Source organism: Poecile atricapillus, chromosome 1 (genome assembly GCF_030490865.1).
Source record: "Poecile atricapillus isolate bPoeAtr1 chromosome 1, bPoeAtr1.hap1, whole genome shotgun sequence".
In the NCBI taxonomy this organism is placed as follows: Eukaryota; Metazoa; Chordata; class Aves; order Passeriformes; family Paridae; genus Poecile; species Poecile atricapillus.
Genome location: NC_081249.1, coordinates 128810270 through 128828031, shown reverse-complemented (window position 1 = coordinate 128828031; position 17762 = coordinate 128810270). Strand labels below are relative to the sequence as shown.

General features: G+C 40.4%; 1 protein-coding gene across 2 annotated transcripts; it reads left to right on the top strand.

The window, feature by feature from the left end:
- The first annotated feature begins 140 nt into the window (after positions 1-140).
- NADSYN1 (NAD synthetase 1) lies at positions 141-16610 on the top strand. 2 transcript variants are annotated; one of them, XM_058850830.1, is made up of 21 exons: positions 141-310; positions 441-501; positions 977-1093; positions 2379-2432; positions 2821-2910; positions 3761-3812; positions 4505-4593; positions 5377-5494; positions 5992-6123; positions 6634-6708; positions 6874-6998; positions 7201-7249; positions 7781-7883; positions 9307-9475; positions 9833-9968; positions 10720-10826; positions 11588-11719; positions 11873-11942; positions 12538-12666; positions 13137-13313; positions 13653-15453. In XM_058850830.1, exons 1-21 carry the CDS (start codon positions 226-228, stop codon positions 13689-13691), a joined length of 2109 nt encoding a protein of 702 aa, XP_058706813.1. In that variant the 5' UTR covers positions 141-225; the 3' UTR covers positions 13692-15453. The 2 variants fall into 2 exon arrangements, with proteins under 2 accessions (XP_058706813.1, XP_058706804.1); XM_058850821.1 differs by lacking the exon at positions 13653-15453 and adding an exon at positions 15468-16610 and having other exon boundaries at positions 143-310.
- Positions 16611-17762: the final 1152 nt, after the last annotated feature.

Below are 17762 nucleotides of genomic sequence, written 5' to 3'. Positions count from 1 at the left end.
CTGCTGCCGGGTCCGGGAGGAGCGGCCGGGAGGAGGGGCCGGGAGGAGGGGCCGGGAGGAGGGGCCGGGAGGAGGGGCCGGGAGGAGCGGCCGGGAGGAGGGGCCGGGAGGAGCGGCCGGGAGGAGGGGCCGGGAGGAGGGGCCGGGAGGAGGGGCCGGGAGGAGGGGCCGGGAGCCCCGGCCCGGCGCCGTCCCGGAAGCAGTGGGGAAGGCGGCAGGGTCGCCATGGGCCGGGCAGTGACCGTAGCCACCTGCGCCCTCAACCAGTGGGCTCTGGACTTTGAGGGCAACCTGGAAAGGATATTCAGAAGTGAGTGCCGAGATGGCTGGCTGCCCCCGGCCATGAGGAACCCTCTCCCGCTCCCTCCTTCCCTCCTCCCGCGGGCGGGGCAGCGCAGCCCGCGCCTGTTTCACGCACTGCGCTCCCAACACTCTTCCAGGTATCGACATCGCCAAGAGCAAAGGAGCCCGGTACCGGCTTGGGCCAGAGCTCGAAATCTGGTAAGGGCGCTTTGCTGGAGCTTGGTTATTGCGATGCCAGTTAACTGTGGAAGGTCAGGAAGAACATCAGCTCCACGGTGCTGCAGTGCCCAAAGCCGTACTTAAGCATGCGGCTGTTGGTGCAAAGAAAAGCACTGTAATTGTGGCCACAGGATTGGGTCTCTTGTCTTGGAAACCTGACTGGTAGCGAAAATTTTTGACCTATTTCAGTGAGTTTTCCTTCAGGGGAAACGTAGTGCATTGATTTCTGCCTGGGCCCAGGCTGCTGTCCTTGGAAGGAATATCATGGGGTGATATAAAACGCCACAAGAGTTTTAAATTCTGTAAGTAGGGATGGTGTTGACAGCGCTGCTTCTTAATTTTCTGTATAAATTATCTGTGTGAGTGAAATGTTCCCTGTCTGAAGTAGTATTGATTATTTGGCTCTGGTGCTGATCTGTCTGAATTTTTGATTTCTCCTTGTTTCTATACACAGTGGTTATGGCTGCTCAGATCACTTTTATGAGTCAGACACACTCTTGCATTCGTTTCAAGTTCTTGAAAAGCTCTTGGAGTCTCCAGCAACTCAAGATATTATCTGTGATGTGGGAATGTAAGTTTTTTTTTGGTTGTACCTGTAATAAATGGTTAAGTCCTAAGGGAATGCTGCCTGTGCCATGCTCTGGATAGTGAGGGCTCTGCACCAAACTTTCAGACATATCTTAGGAACTGCACTACTGTTACCTTTTTAATTACCATGACCAGGTCTGCAACTTGCAGAGCGCTTTATGGAAGATAATCCTTCCAGAGATTGCTGGTGGCTGAGCCCTTCAAGAGATAAATAGGATAATTACAGTTATATATTGGAAACTTTAATGTCTGGTCCTTATTGCCATGGGTCAGACTTTCTGTGAGGTGTAACTCAAAGGGCTTTATAAATTGACTGTCTTATAGGAATGTGAGGGCTACTTTCACTGACAGACATCTTAAAGCAATGTAAATGTATGTGAAAATCGCTGAAGCCATTGTAAGCCTTGTGCTGACATGGAAGAGTGATAAATTATATCTGTAAAATTTACGTGTTAGTATTGTGTGGGGTGCCCCCCGCCCCAGAGAAGTTAAGATTTAGTTTTAGATAACCACTGTTAAAGTGAGAGGCATGGCTCTAAAGCCATGGAAAGATAAATTTCACCCTCTGCCTCAGGGAAGAGGAACCCAGGAAGAGTTGCCCCATCCCAGACCCCTCGTGGGGTGGCAGCCCAGGTGCTGTGATTGGTTCTGTGCCCTGGGGGTTTCTCCCTTGCTCTGTTCCTATTAGACCCCGACCTTAAATGCTACCCTGGCTCTGCCCCATAAAACCCCCACCCTGCCTCTGTTCTGGGCTCTCTGTCTCTGGATTTAAACTGAGTTTGTTCCTGTGTTGAATAAATGGTTTCTTGAGCTTAACCAGAGACCTGTCTCGTTGAGTCCCATGTCGGTCACCGGTAGATGTAACATCCCCGGACAAGACCCTGCTGTTGCAGTTGTGGAATGCAGCAGTATTGATATAAATGTGTAAAGCTGGTTTGATTTTGAACTGGATTGGCAGTATCACAGGAGGTCACATTTGATTAAATAACCATGCCCAGCCATGGGGAATCTTCTGGTCTGCTCATGTTCCTAAGGCTCAGGTAGCAGTTGATATATCTGAGATTGACAGCACAGTCAGTAACTCTGATTGTTTCAAACAACTACTTTAACTAAAAAAATTAGAAGCTAAAACTTGATATATTGTTTTGCTTGATTCCCTCTAGTGAGGTCTTATGAATAGTTTTTATGCAGTAAAGTAGATTCTGTAGCTTTTTATTATTTCATTTAGTGAGTGTAGTCACTGCTAATTTTGCTTCTTATTTTCACAGGCCTGTTCTACACAGAAATGTTCGCTACAATTGTCGAGTGATCTTTTTAAATAAGTAAGTAGTTCTTGATGTGTTTTGTGAGGTAACACATCTTTTCAGACACCAGTTTGGCCTTCAAGCAAGATTCTTCAGTGCTATGTAGAGTGAGGGATTTATCTTCTTATTTGCTAAATTTTGAGAGAGACAACTAAGGTTTTTCATTATCTATTTTTTCTTTTTCTGATTTATGGAAACTAAATTCCCACTGCTTTCTGAAAGAGCACAGTAAAACCCCTTAAGTCTGCAAACAGAAACTTTAAAAATGTTACATTATAAAAGAAGAAAAGGAATTGATCTTAATCAGCATTCATATATAGTGATCTTAATCAGTGTTCTTATATAGCCTTGTTTGGCTGTACATCGTATGTTAACTCAGCTTTTCTGTTTTGTTTTATGATTTAAGGAGGATTCTTCTAATCAGACCAAAAATGTCACTGGCAAATACAGGAAACTACAGGGAACTTAGATGGTTCACCCCATGGAGCAAAGCAAGGTATGCTGGCAACTGTTAGAATTGTGTTAAAAACCACAACTTGCTGTTTGCAGCCACAGCAACAGAGTTGAAATATCTACAGCAGATATCACTAGCTGCTACAGGGAGAACAGCAACACAGAGTCAGCCAAGCTGTGTGGTTGCAGCTTGGTTAGGAAGCTTATTGAGCAGTCAAACTCTGAGTTGCTGAACTGGAAGAAAAAGTGGGGCTGCTTGATCCTACAGCCAGTGTAAAGTGTAATTTTCCTGGTATGTGCTTTCTAAGAACACCCAGCTCAGGACTGGAAGAGGCTGTGTATCTCCTGAATTGCTGCATCCCACTACTGAACTGGCAAATGTTGAAATGGATGAGCTCTGTCAGAACTTCAGCTGGAGAGAATAAAAGCTGCCTACCTTATGATGCTGCAGAGCATGCCTGGCACACATCTCTGATGCTGTGCACTTATCTTGTAGTCAGGGAATGTTTCTAACTTGACCATCCCAGCAAAACACTTCTCGTCCCTCCTCTGAGCCCCAGCTGGTTCTGCCTTGCTTGTGTAGTAACCCTGCAAAAAGAGAAACTTCCATCTGGCATTTGACTTGCATGGTGTGTTCTTTGTTAGGTCTGTTTTCTAGCCAGGATGGGGCATTGGTTACCATGCCTTTCTGAAGCACAGATGATGCTATGTTAAAATGTTAGCATTTATGATTAATTCCACTGAGAATATGAAGGTATTTTTTCATCTTTTTAAACACACACAGCTCTGTACAACTTCAATATGGTTTCTTTAACCAACGTTAGAAGGTGAGATGAGAACCAGTTCTTATGCTGTGATTTATGTAATGATGTATTAACAATCTACTTGATTAGGCATGTGGAGGAATATTTTCTGCCCAGGATAATTCAGGAAGTGACTGGACAGGTAAGTTGGGCTTTTTTTTTTTTTTTTAATTTAGCAAGTTCCAGATTCAGCAATTAAAAACTGTGGCCCCCAAAATTTTTCTGCCAGTCATATTGTAGATTCATATGTTTCAGTGGTGGTTCTAAGTTACATTAAATGAAAACGTAATTTAACCTTATTTATGTTAGTATGTAGCAGCAAAGCAAGTAAATTTTAAATCTGCCTCAGTTATTTGTATATACAGAACATTGCCATATTTTGCATAATTTTGGTACTGAGTTTATCTGTGCTTGATACTAGAATTGAGTATGTGTTTTTAGGTTAAAAAAATTAAATTAAAAAATCATTTAAACCTTGTTAATTCAGAAGGATCTAAAATTTATGTTCCCACAAAGCAGGAGTGTGCTTTCTAGCAACAGACAGATTCTGTTTTGTAGATTGTTTAATTCCTGTCCTTAAGCAAAGCACTGGATCTGAATATTACTGAAATTAAAACACAAAATTTCAATCGGTCCAGAAATTTGCATTTCAGAATTTTTAATTTTTTTTTACTCAGACTTGGTATAAAATGAAAGAAACTATAATGTGATTGATATTATGTCACTAATTTCACATAAGTGATCCTTCAATTTTTATATTTTCTTAAGATCAGTTTTTGAATTGAATAGCTTGTTCTACTTCATATGTGTAAGAATGTTCTTGTTTTTTCTCAGGAAACTGTTCCTTTTGGGGATGCAGTGCTAGCAACCAAAGATACCTGCCTAGGGGCAGAAATATGTGAAGAACTCTGGGCACCAAACAGGTAAAGGAGAAGAGGAAATAAAAAGTAAACTACCTTGGAGCTGCCTGAAATAAATGTTAGAAAATATCTGCTTATTATTATCTTTCAGAAAGTGCAAGTAAGATAAAATATAATTAGAAGCAATAAATACATCATGGGAAAGACCTCACTAGGCTAGGTGCAGGATGGCAAAGAAATGTACGTGGTTAAGCTAAATCAATTCAAAACAGAAGGCAGGGAATGGTAGATAGTAGGTAGAATGACAGGTAACTCTAATGGTCACATTCCTCATATTTTTCCAAATCTCCCAGTTTTATTATTTTCCTTGTAACTGCAGAAGGTGTGGTGTATCAAAGATGTGATTTTTTTTTCAGTATTTCTTTCTCATGACATTGAAAAAAGAAAAAAACCCAGTAAAAATCTTCTACTTGTGGTTCTGTTTTTTGATTTACTAAGAGACAAGAAAAATGGGACAACTGACTTTGCAGTGTATATCCATGCTGCCCTTTCAGACCAAGATTATGTTATTCTCTCTTTCTTTGAGGCTTGGCCTTCTATAGAGTAGAAGGCATTTCATTTAGGACAGAATGAGCAAAAGCCCTCCTGACGTCTGCAACCACTCTCGACAGAAGAGTTGGGCAATGCAAGAAAACAGGTGTTTTTGGAAGCCCTATCCCTGTTTGAGCTAAAGCATGTATAAAACTGACAGTGACATAGATGTTTCTGTTTATCAGTGATTTTTAATGATATTTGCAGTTTTCACAGCACAGTAGGGATTTATTTTTGTGCCTTTTGCTTTGACAGCCCTCACATTGAGATGGGACTTGATGGCGTGGAAATTTTCACCAACTCTTCCGGGAGTCACCACGTGCTGCGGAAGGCTCGTGCTCGGGTGGATCTGGTGAATTCTGCCACAGCAAAGGTGTGCACTTTTCTACCTGAAAAGTTCTGTTTGTTTTAAAAACGAGAAGATGTTAAGTATTTGATCTGTAGTCCTGTCTAACAGTGATGGGGACAAAAATAAAGCAATAAGTGTACATTACACTGTGAAAAAGCTGCTTTGTCATTGTAATTCAACATGCTTTGATTATATTTATCAAAATCTACTCTCTCCTCTGGTATCCAAACACAGCCTCTGTCATCACCTTCCTGCTTTTCCCAACCTCAATTTGAGCTCAGAATTTCAATTTAGAAGTGCAGCTCTCTCTGTTTGCATTGAGGGAATAACTCTTGCTACCGATAGGGACTCCTGTCAAGAGAGAATCCCAGCCATAAATCATTCACAATATAAAGGGAGAGGAAGTCTGCAAGAAGGGCAGGAACAGAGAAATAACATTTTGATTTTTAACATCGTGTCAGGTGCTATATTCTGAACAGCTTTTGTTTTTTTTCTTCCCTGCATGTTTGTTTCCCTGGCAGAATGGTGGAATATATATTTTAGCAAACCAGAGAGGCTGTGATGGTGATCGTCTGTATTATGATGGCTGTGCCATGATTTCCATGAATGGAGAAACAGTTGCACAAGGATCTCAGTTTTCACTTGATGATGTGGTAATGTTTTCACCCCATAGCTGCTAGCTCATTTATGCTCAACGTTTCCCAGACATTCCAGACTCTAGGTCCACGTCTCTAGACTAAAAAGGGTGTATTTTAATTATGCTACTCAACTAGATCCAAGTGTTTTCCTAGTCAGAGTACCTACAGTAGCTCTCCTGTTTTTGTGAGGAAGAGCTGTCACATGGAATAACTTCATGAAAACATTTTTGTATGCAATCACCATAAGGAGAAGAGACTGTTGATTGAGATTGCCTTATCTAAAGGAAGAAAGGGCAAAGACTGCAATGTTCTGATTATGACCCAGTTTTGTAGGTTTCATAAGGTTTCACTTTGATTTCAGAAAAAAGTAGATTTGTCATCTAGGTTTCCTCACATTATGTGCCAGATCCATCTCTTTCCCCAGTAACATTCCTTACCTTTTCCTTTGCCACAGCTGATGCTGAATCTTTTGCCAAGCATTTTTTGTCTGTGTAGAGTGATCTAATGTTGATAGTTTTTCCATAGGAGGTGCTGGTTGCCACTCTGGACCTGGAGGATGTTCGAAGTTACAGAGCAGAGATTTCATCTCGTAACTTGGCGGTAGGAGCTCTTTGTGTTTGTAAACTGTGACAAGTTTGAATAGTTATTAAATGTAAAAAGTATTTGCATGTCTTGATTTTCACAGTATCTTATGGAACTAACGTTTTGTAGGTATATGCTACATTAAAATTTCTTTCTTCTGAATTCTTCTGTACTGTTGCTTAGGCAAGTAAAGTGAATCCTTATCCCAGGGTAAAAGTGAACTTTGCTCTGTCGTGTCCTGATGATATAGCTGTTCCTATTTGTATGCCAATTCAGTGGAGACACCACAGTCCTGAGGAGGAGATCAGGTAATCAATCACTTAATCTGTTGCTTGAAAATTATTTTGATTAAAGAAAAACCTAACCAAAACTCAAAGAAAGAGATAAACATAAGATGATGTTTAGATTTAAGTAAAGGAAGTCTCTCATTGGAATACCACAGTAAATATGTTGACTTGTTTAGGTGTTATTCCCTAACCTTCTTAGAACTATGATGTTCTGTAATTTCAGCCTTGGACCTGCATGTTGGCTCTGGGATTATTTAAGGCGCAGCAAACAGGTAAGAATAACTTGGTTTGTTTTTCCCTTGGCACATCCAAATTGTTATCCTGTGCGCTGTCATCCCAAACTGATGTTAGTCCAAGGTACAAGGTTTGAGTGAGGTAGCTCATTCAGACTTAAAAATCATGTTCCAAGTGTGACTTTAATATGCTCTGTGCACTTTTCCCTTAGGAACTGTACTTTCTTGAGTGCAGCAGAATGACATGAGGTAGTCACTCAGTGTAATAGTAAAGTATATATGAAAAATGTAATCTTTTTTACTAGTATGCCTGTCTTACTAGAGGGTGAAGACAACTGGATTTTTTTTCTAGCCAAAGGGTTTTACACTGACTACTTGTTTGATTATCCAGTTGATGAGAGTTTCAGAGGACATGCTGTGGGTGGTTTGTTCTGTTTTTCCCCAGTAGAATATAAACAGCCTTGAACAATGCACCTGTCATTCTTCTACAGGAATGTGTTTCTGAGTGATACAATATGTATTTTTTTCTAATTTTGCTATGTGGAACCTCTTCCTTGCTCTGTTTTCAAGGCAGGATTTCTCCTACCTCTGAGTGGTGGAGTTGACAGCTCTGCTACAGCTTGCATAGTGTATTCCATGTGTCACCAGGTTTGCCTGGCAGTCAAGAATGGCAGTAAGTAGATCTGTATGTCTGGCCAGCTGTGTTTACTAATGATTATGGACAAGTTAATATTAGCTGGGTGCAGTAGCTGAAAGAGATTATTAATGGCAGACCCTTTTCCTGTTGTTCTAATGGAGTCTTTTGTATATCTTCAAAAATTCCAGCAAAAATGTGTGTCCATATTCAGATTCTCTGAATTGGCATAACAGTTTTCATTTTGGGTTTAAGAATTGGATGTGGAACTCAAACTAGTTTATGTCTAGACTATTCTGTCTCAAATGTTGGTTAATGTAGTTTTCAGTTTATTCTGAAAATTTTCCCCTCTGTTAAAACCAGCACTACAAAGCATGGCTAGGAATGGTTTAAGTTCTTAAACTGGCAATAAGCAGACTTCATGCTTTTAGCCAAGTCTTTGTACATACTGGATCATGTTTTCTATGAAAATTCTTTAGTAGATCAAAAGGATTTAATATTTCTGTACTCAAAATCAGGAGCAAAATCAGTAATTCTTTTATTTGATAGATGAAAATTTTTGGGGGAAGTTAGATGTAGTCATCTTACTTGTCGTTTTCCAGGATTAGAAGACAGGTGTCTGCTAGAGAAACCTCAGCAGGAACCTCCCTCAGAATGAAAATGTAGAGTCCCTCCCTCCGAATTGCTATAATTTTGAGATCAAGGGACAGATCTGTCTCTGTTTTGAGATCAGGCAGAGATCTGGGGATAGGAATAACAGTTCTTTACTAGTATGTATAAAAAGGCAAACAAACCACAATAACTACAGCATTAACAACAAAACAGAACCAGGGACCCTGTGACAGCTTTCTCGGCTGAGACGGGAAGGGATGGAGGAGAGGCTTTGCTTCACAAAACCCCTCGGGCAGTCGGTCCTGGTGCTCCTGCAGGGCTCTGAGGAACACTTAGCTGGAACAGCAGGAATGAGCTGAGATCCCAGGCCCCTGGCTGAGGTGTATCAGCAGCTCCACAGTGGTGCCAGGCACTGGCACATCCTGGGAGGATAGGGGGTGAGAGGCCACCAACGAAGAGGGAAGAAGGAGAAGAAGCAGCAGCTCCATCTGGGTGATGGTGAATTCCCTTCTCCAAACTGCAACAACTCCCAGCGAGTGTTCTGTTCTCCAGCCCAAGAAGCCAGCCAGCCCCCAGCTGTCCTTTCCACCCCCCTCCCCTTCCTCCCTGGGCCCAGCCAAACTCACTGTGTTTCTCAAGCACCCAACAAGTACCAGCAATCAGGTTTCCCCACAACTAAGGGGCAAAAATTTCCATAGGTGAGAAGGAACAAAAGGATGGAGACCCAACCCCCAACAGTCATGTAAAGCTTAATTGGAATAAGAGGGATGTACAAAATATTTGCATGTCCTGCAAATGGAGGAGCACAATAATTTCTACTTTTGTTTTGTTTCTTTTGCTCTGTCCTCAGATGCAGATGTGCTGGCTGATGCACGAAGGATTGTGAATGATGAGACCTACATTCCTGAGGATCCTCCGGAATTCTGCAACCGTGTCTTCACCACGTGCTACATGGCTAGTGAGAACTCCTCTCAGGATACCTGCAACAGGGCTAAACTGCTGGCTGAGCAAATAGGCAGGTACAAGCCCAGAAGTGCTGGGAAAAAGCATCATGTTCTGGCAGAGACTTAGATCTAAAACATTTAAGCTTGAAAATGGGAAAAAAATAAGAGAGGAATAGGAGGTAGGTTAAGTAGAAATGCTACAGATATTATTACTTAAGTGTTAAGATGAGGCATTTAGAAGCATTTGGCAAAGGACATGGAATTTTGGAAACAGACTCTGAAAAGCGTTATTCTTTCCTAAGTTTCTTCATACCAGATCTGATATTTTAGCAGCTTTAAAACTGCATGTGATGGGTGGTTGTTGGGGTTTTTTTTCTATTTTATATTGTCTGATTGTGCTGGTTGAGTCACTTGTGCTTGAATTCTTCTCAGCTACCACATCAACCTGAACATTGATGCAGCTGTGAAAGCTGTTGTGGGGATCTTCAGTGTGGTGACAGGTCGAATTCCCCAGTTTTCTGTCCATGGAGGGAGCAGCAGAGAGAGCCTGGCACTCCAGAATGTGCAGGTGTGTGTCCTGTAGGCTGAATCAGATCACACCTTTTTGAGACTGTGGGTTTTGGTTTGATTTTTTTTTTTTTTTTTTTTATTTTTTTTATTTTCCAACCTAACCAGCAACTATGCTTTAGTTCCGAGTGTTGAATATCCTGTTTGATAGTTTTTGTTAATTTGAGGACTTGATCTTTCTCTCTCTGTTACTGGAGAAATCCAGCTGTTTGTTCTGGAAGAAAATATGGAATTCTTTATCAGCTTTTTGGCAACAGGAGAGGCTTAAGTCACAGAGGAGTGTGGGTATTTGCTTAACATCACCCACAATTGCGGCTGGAGCTGGAGGCTGGATCCCAGGTTGGTTTGGCATTACTGCCATCCTTAGAAAAAGCTGAATTTCAGAACGGGGACAAAAGCAAAATATACTTTTTATAAATGCTTTCTATTAGACTAGAGGGATTTATTTACTCTGTAATAAGGGGTGTGGTTTATCCACATACTTCATCAATCATGGATCCTTGTTAGCGTTGTTAGAGATAGCAAATGGCAACCACTCCCCAGTTGGCCAGGAGAAACTTCATCAGTCTTTGGCAGCAGCAGATATTGAACCTGGATTTCCTGAGCACGTGCAGCAATTTCTCCACAAGACCATCCTTCTTGCAGTCACACTTACCTTGCCTGCATTTTGTTCTGCATGAGTTTGTTTAGACAATTGATTGATAAAAGTGACTGGGGAGAAATTTTGCTTTCCTTTTCATTTTGCTTTGTAGGCTAGAATAAGAATGGTCCTTGCTTATCTGTTTGCTCAGCTGACACTGTGGGCTCGTGGGATGCCAGGGGGACTGCTGGTGCTGGGATCAGCCAATGTGGATGAAAGGTTGGTGAAAAACAGGAATCCAAACCCAGGTGTAACAGGTCACTGTCATTTCCTTGCAACTTTACCAAATCCCACTGTAGATTATGACTCAGTAGGGGTAACAACCTAAGAATACCCAGGTAACAATGAAATTAATGAAAATAGTTAAATCGGCCTGAATGGGAAATTATGTATTTTTCAGAGCTTTAGCCAAAGTATTGCTATAGCTTTCCCATAAAATGCTGTTTTCAGCAGACCTTACCTGTGCATTCACTAGGCTAATTTCCCAGTTTGTTGAATTTTCAATTACTGTGTTAGGAATTAAGATGTGAACTTTGAGCTGAAAAAACAGACTTTAAAATCTAGAGTACTGTTAATAGACCAGTGTATTCAAAGATTAAAGCAATACCTGTAAGACTGTGGGAGTGGTAACCTCTAAAATGTGAGAATACTGTGTGGTGGTTGTGTGGGTGTTCTGAGATTTATTGTTTTAATTAGCACAGTATTTTAATTGTTTTGCACATACTGACTCAGCATAGACAGTTTTGCAGTGCTTTATGATTGTTTGAAGTATCATCTTCTGGAAATTTCAGGGCTTTAGGATAGCCCTGTTGCAGTTAAACATGTTTGCTTTTAGGTATGAATATGTTATTAATCTGCAGTCTGTTTCTCCCTTTCTTCATGCTGCATATAAATTCTCTGTAGGGTCAAGGATTATATATATTATGCTGCAGTTACATTATTATTAACTGTTGCCATATAAAATTTCCTGTTTTGCTCAGTCTCCGTGGTTACTTGACCAAGTATGACTGTTCCAGTGCTGATATCAACCCTATTGGTGGCATCAGTAAGACTGATTTGAAGAACTTCATTCAATACTGCATTGAAAACTTCCAGCTCACGGCCCTCAGCAGGTGAGCAGTGATTCAGTTACTGTGTTTGTTAATTCCACTGGAGGAATTGTCTGAGCCAGGTGCTTAATTTTTGGGATGAAGCACTGTTTTAACAAACCAGCACTCATAAGACTGCACAGAATCTGTGTTTTTCCTTTTTCCTCTCCCTTACAGTATCATGTCAGCTCCACCCACTGCGGAGTTGGAGCCCCTGGTGGATGGACAAGTGGCTCAAACTGATGAGGTAATAATGGGCAGTGCTTTTAAAATGCTCTGGTAAGCCTTACCCCAAAATCTGGGGTTTGTCCCATAACTGTTGTTTACTCTTGTATTTAACCATGCTCATTGACCAGCATGTTATAAACAGTCTTAAAGCTGCCAAAAAGGCATTGGTTTCCCACACCTACCCTAGCGGTGTTGACAATAGTTTCCAAAACAGCAAATTAACATTTTTTAATTATTTTAGATTTTTGGACACTTAGAAGGATGGGTGTTGTAAAATTCAGTTTATTTAAGGTTTTTATAATATCAAAAAAAGTCAGGGCTTTACAGCTATGAAAATGACTGGTGGCAAAGCTCTCTTCTCTCCACACCCTTCTCTTTGCTATCTCTTTGGAGAGGACTGATAAAACTACCTCTGTGGCTTCCAGTCTCCCAATTCAGAGAGATTACAGTGGGTTTTTTTATTTCTGCTCATAACATTACTATGTCTTTTTGACACTGACAGTTTTATTTTGTTGTTCCTTTGATTTAACTGGGTTATTTTAATTACTCCATGAAAGTATGCATTAAAATTTGCATAGTTAAGATTTTCAGTGACTTTCTGTGTATGTTTTCAGGCAGATATGGGGATGACATATGCAGAGCTCTCAATCTATGGGAAATTAAGAAAAATTGCAAAGGCTGGACCATACAGTATGTTCTGTAAGCTGATTAATATGTGGAAGGAAATTTGTACTCCAAGAGAGGTAATATTCTAAAGAGAAAAAAATATCAAATAGTTTAATGTTTATGCCAAAATAGAGTATGTCTGGCGAAAGGTCAGGTTCCTTTTAGCTAAAAGGAATATTTCATTATTTTGTGTTTAGAGACTTTTCTACAGCTGCAGCAGAATATGCTGGATAAGTTGGTCTGCATCTCTTAAATGGAGCTTGTTGTCTTGTGCTGAAAATTGTTAAAACAATTGTTCATTGGGTAATTTGAAAACTTACTTCAGAACTATACCTTGGGGAAAATTGTTTTCTGAAATACAGATGACCAGCTACTCTTGAAGCATTTGATTATGTGTTCCGAGACAAAAAATGGCTCTTGCTTTGAAAGAATATTTAGACTTTGTAAAGGCAGAATACAGTCTTCAAAATACTGTACCCCTCTAAATTTTTTTATTAAAATACTAAGAAACTTCATCTGATTAAAAGCTACATTCTTTGTACACCAGGTGGCATCCAAGGTTAAGCATTTCTTCAGGATGTATTCAGTCAACAGGCACAAAATGACCACCCTCACTCCATCCTACCACGCTGAAAACTACAGTCCAGATGACAACCGGTTTGACCTGAGGCCTTTCCTCTACAACACCTCATGGTCCTGGCAGTTCAGGTGTATAGACAAACAGGTAAATGCCCTCTGCTTCTGGAATGATTTTGTATTTAAATTTTTCAAAGGGAGCCAAACCTGGTTACAGTGAATCTCCAGCAAAAGACAACTAAAATTTAGGGTAATAGTTATTACAGAAATAACTGTGATTGTTCTTTTCACATAACTGTGAGGCTAAATCCTCTGATTTCAGTATAGGCTGTTTAGGTTCTTTTTTGTCATACTACTGTGACAACAAGAAAAAGAAAGAATAAAAGAATACATGTACTGAGGACAGAAAGTAATAGTGTAAAAGTGTATCCAGACTCATGAAGTCCTGTGCTAATGGGAGAAACAAGCTTTTGTGTTTTGGTTTCAGTTCAGGACCTGTCTGCTTAATTGCAGAATTAAGACTTGACCTACATCAGCGTGGGGAAAGCCAGTGTAAGAGGCAGCAATTCACTGTGAGTGCTTCTCCCACCTGCTTCTGCAACAGCTCTTATTTTGAATCTTAAGTTAGTTGACTGACAAATACATGTTTGCTTGAACACAGCACCAGTAATCATACCATGCTCAGTTTGAGCACTGAGATGAGGAGGGACTCAGGCAATAATTGGAACCATGCTTAACTTTTTATAGTTTTTAGCCACCCCTTCAAACTTATTTTAATGCCCCTTTTATGGCAGAAGTGCTGGGGTGAAGAATTTTAGCATCTTGAATTCTTTTCTGCCAGAGATTTTACACCCTAACTTAAAAGTTGCTTTTAAGAATATATGTTTATGTTTTATAATACATGTTTATACATGTAATAAAATATTAATTCCTTCATCTGTGAAATGCCAGACATGTTGTAATAGTATTTTACTACCTTGAAACCTGGAATAAAAGTTACCATGTGCTTTTAGTGCTTTTCAGTATGTTATTGTAAAGTATGTATGATGGGGGATTTTTACATCATATTGGACTTTTTCCCACTGAAATCCAGGACAAAAGTTCTTTTGGCCTCAGTGGGAGTCAGGCAAAATGTTTTTTGTAGGGTCGACCAAAGTGTAGTTATTTTATGCTTACACTAAATATGATTAAGATTTTTTTAATGATGGTATTGTTACACTCTCTAACTAGATTTGTATGTAACAGCAGTTGTGCTCTGCAAGGGTAGTGGCCATTGCAACTTATTCCTGGAAACTGGGAGAAAAGTTTGGGGAAGATTTTATTGTGTAGATAAGAGGAGCCTGAACTAGTAACTCCTGCAGATCTTTGCAAGACGGGAAAATATTAACTTGCAGTGGTTTGAGTCAAATCTGCCCTATTCAATAAAAGGAATACAGGAAGAGTTTCCTCATTGTAGGTGTTCAGCATGATTGTAATTCTGAAGAGAATCACTATCTAGGACAGTGTCCCACTGATGATTCTGCTCTATCTGCACTAAAGATTTTTATGACAGAGTAACGGGACTGTGAAAATATGGCACAAACTTGACATAACACTCACTTTTAGTTAGGTAATGCCAGGTTTCCCTGTAGGAGAGTCATGTTACAGATCGAGCTCGTTTGTGAATGGAAACAATTTGGAGTGCTAATGATGGAGAAATCTGTTGGATTTGTAGAAAGTACTTTTCTGCTTTGGATGTCTGTAGTGTAGTCAAGCCAGTTTAGTTATCCACCCATTTTTAATGCAAAATTCCCTTTGTATTTGCTGCAGAAGGAACAGGGGTAAAAGGAATTTGAGATCATAGCATTTTCTGGGAATTGCCAGATTGCTCTTGGAGTCTTCATGTCATTCAGCTCTACCTGGCCGAGGGGGTTTAGAACAGCCCTAGGAACTCTGGCAGTGCTCTCTGTAGCTTCTGCCTTGGAGATGTGTCTGAAGTAAAGGATTTGTGGTCAGAGCACAAATTATGCACTTCAGGTACCAAAATGTTCACTGGGATTTTAATAGCTGGTATAATTTGAAAGAACTGTGATGCAGCCCAGAAGAAAGCTGACACATCTACCCACAAGGACGAGATATTTGCAGGCTGTCTTCTGCTTTTTCCAGTGTCACACCACAAGATTAGCTGCATTTGGTCAAGCCAAAAGATTTATCCACTTCATAAAAACCTGATCTTTTTGTGTCTCTTTTACAACCAGCAGCAGATGCTGATGGAAGAACAAGCTTATTTTTGCTACTGAATTGGTTTACTTTTTATTTGCAGGTATCCAAGCTAGAAAAAAAGGAAGGAATTTCTGTAGTTGAAGACATGGACTAACTTTCTGTCTTGTTTAACTGTGGTTACTAATTTGCCAAACAGAACATTCAAGACTGGATTATACTGTGATAATGAGCAGGGATGACCTGCTTAACAGTTCTCAAGCTGACCATCATAATCAATATTTTTTATTGACTCCCTGTTTTACTCCTGATATACTTAAATTGCAGTTTGGCTAAGGGATCATTTATTAAGGATTTTCTTCAACTTCTTGAGTTAATTGCCTTTAATTTAAAATATTTGAATAATCATAAATAAGCCCAGGGTAGTCCTTTGTTTGGTTCTGATAATTTGGATATGACTTTTAAATAACATTCAGCTGAATGTAAAAAATTTTCACAGTTCTGGTATGTGCTGCTGAGGGGGAAAAACTCACCTTACTTTGCAATAAACTTGTAATTTTGTCATGCTAATTGACTCAATTCTTATTCTGCATGTTTTTTATTTACCTGGCACTGGCTTTGTGGACTGGCCCAGTGTTTTGAGTGGCCACAAGATCTAACTCGGCAAGGTATTGGAAGCATGTCTGTCTTGAAGCAGATGGGTAATCTTCATGTTAGTGGGATCAAATTTAGAGTTCAGCTTTTTGTTTGAATATTGCAGAATGAAGTATAAAACCAGTATTCTCTGAGCTCAATTAGTGTGTCATCCACATCCCACCTGCAGTTTGCAAAAACTTAATTTTTAACTTCATGGCTTCAACTGATCTTATAAATTTGTTCAGTGCTGTGGAGCAATAAAAAAGGATGGGCCTGTTCCTTTCCCTGATTCTCTTTTCTGCCTTTTCATTTAATGTTTGACTGTTCCCATTTCTTTTTTAAACCTTAATTTGAAAGGTGCACTTCTAATAGGGAAAAGTAGAAATGCATTTCTGCAGTTCTGGGCAAACAACATTCTTAACTGCAACAACAGGAGAGGCCCAGTGAGACTTCTGTTAAAATAGTCTTACATTGTCCTAGTGGAAAACGTCTGCTAAAAAGGGCAAATTCTCCCCATTTGTTTTCCACAACTCAGGAGTTGATTCACTTGAAGTTAAAGATGCTGCATTGTTCATTATGTATTTGTTACATGGTACTGATTTAAATACATAACTAACTTATTTTAATGGGTGTAGCCGGTAGGAAGAATGGAAAACCCCAGCTGTGATTTGCCTTCCTTCACAGTTAGTTGGGCACTTCCATGTCCCATTCCAGCCAGAGGGAGTGGATGAATTTTGAACAGAAGTTCAAGAATTTGTTGTATATTTGAAGACTTCTAATTTGTTTCCTCCAGAAGTTACTGGTTTCTTTTTCTAGATAATCATAGAAGAGGAAAGAGGAGACATTTGCTTTCATTCAAATAAAAAATAATAGCACAAAAATACAATTTTTACACACATTTCCTCTGTTTTTGCAGTTAGTGTTGTTACCCTGACTATTTCAGACACCTGTGTTTCTTAGCAATGGCATTTACAGTACATGTACAAATTGCATTTCATTTCTTGCCTGCTAATGCTGACTACAGATTGTACAAGGTCAATCCTATTTTCCTTTTACTATCCAGATATTTTCACTGTGTCTGTTCCACCTGATGCCTCTAGTTCAACTGTTACCAACACTTAACTCCAATGTTATTCAATACTTTGTTGCCTACTGAGAATGGGAAATAATTTTAACGTGTAGCTGATGATGTTCACTTTTTACTGGAGACAACTTGTATTGGGTTTGTGTGGCCAGGTTTTAGTTGGGGTGGGCTACAGCTTGAGAAGCTCCTGGAAGATTCCTCTCTGTCTGGCAAAGCCAATCCCAGCTGGCTCCAGGATGGACCCAGCACTGGCCAAGGCCAAGCCAACCAGTGTTGGGATTAATGCCTCTGGTAACAGATTTAAGAAGGAGAAAAAGGTATTGTGCAGAAGTAATTGCAGCCAGAGAAGAGCAGTGTGAGAATATATGAGAACAGCCCTGCAGACACCCAGATCAGGGCAGAAGGAGGGGCAGGAGGTGCCTCTGGTGCCGGAGCTGAGATTCCCCTGCAGCCCCTGGTGAGGCAGCTGTGTCCCTGCAGTACATGGAGGGCACAGGGATGCACAGATGTACCTGCAGCCCATGGAGGGGCCCACACCAGAGCAGGGGGAAGCCCATGCTGGATCAGGGTCCTGGCAGGGACCTGCAGACCCATGGAGAGGGGAGTCCATGCTGGAGCAGGTGTCCTGGTAGGACTTGTGGCACTGTGGGGAACCCACAGTGGAACAGGCTGTTCCTG

What these genes read in the sequence shown, in the direction of transcription:
- NADSYN1 (XM_058850821.1), top strand. Translation starts at nt 226, where the DNA reads ATGGGCCGGGCAGTGACCGTAGCCACCTGCGCCCTCAACCAGTGGGCT. An exon ending in GAACTCTGGGCACCAAACAG is followed by an intron (nt 4,594 to 5,376) that starts GTAAAGGAGAAG and finishes TTGCTTTGACAG; the next exon opens with CCCTCACATTGAGATGGGAC. An exon ending in AAATTTGTACTCCAAGAGAG is followed by an intron (nt 12,667 to 13,136) that starts GTAATATTCTAA and finishes TTTGTACACCAG; the next exon opens with GTGGCATCCAAGGTTAAGCA.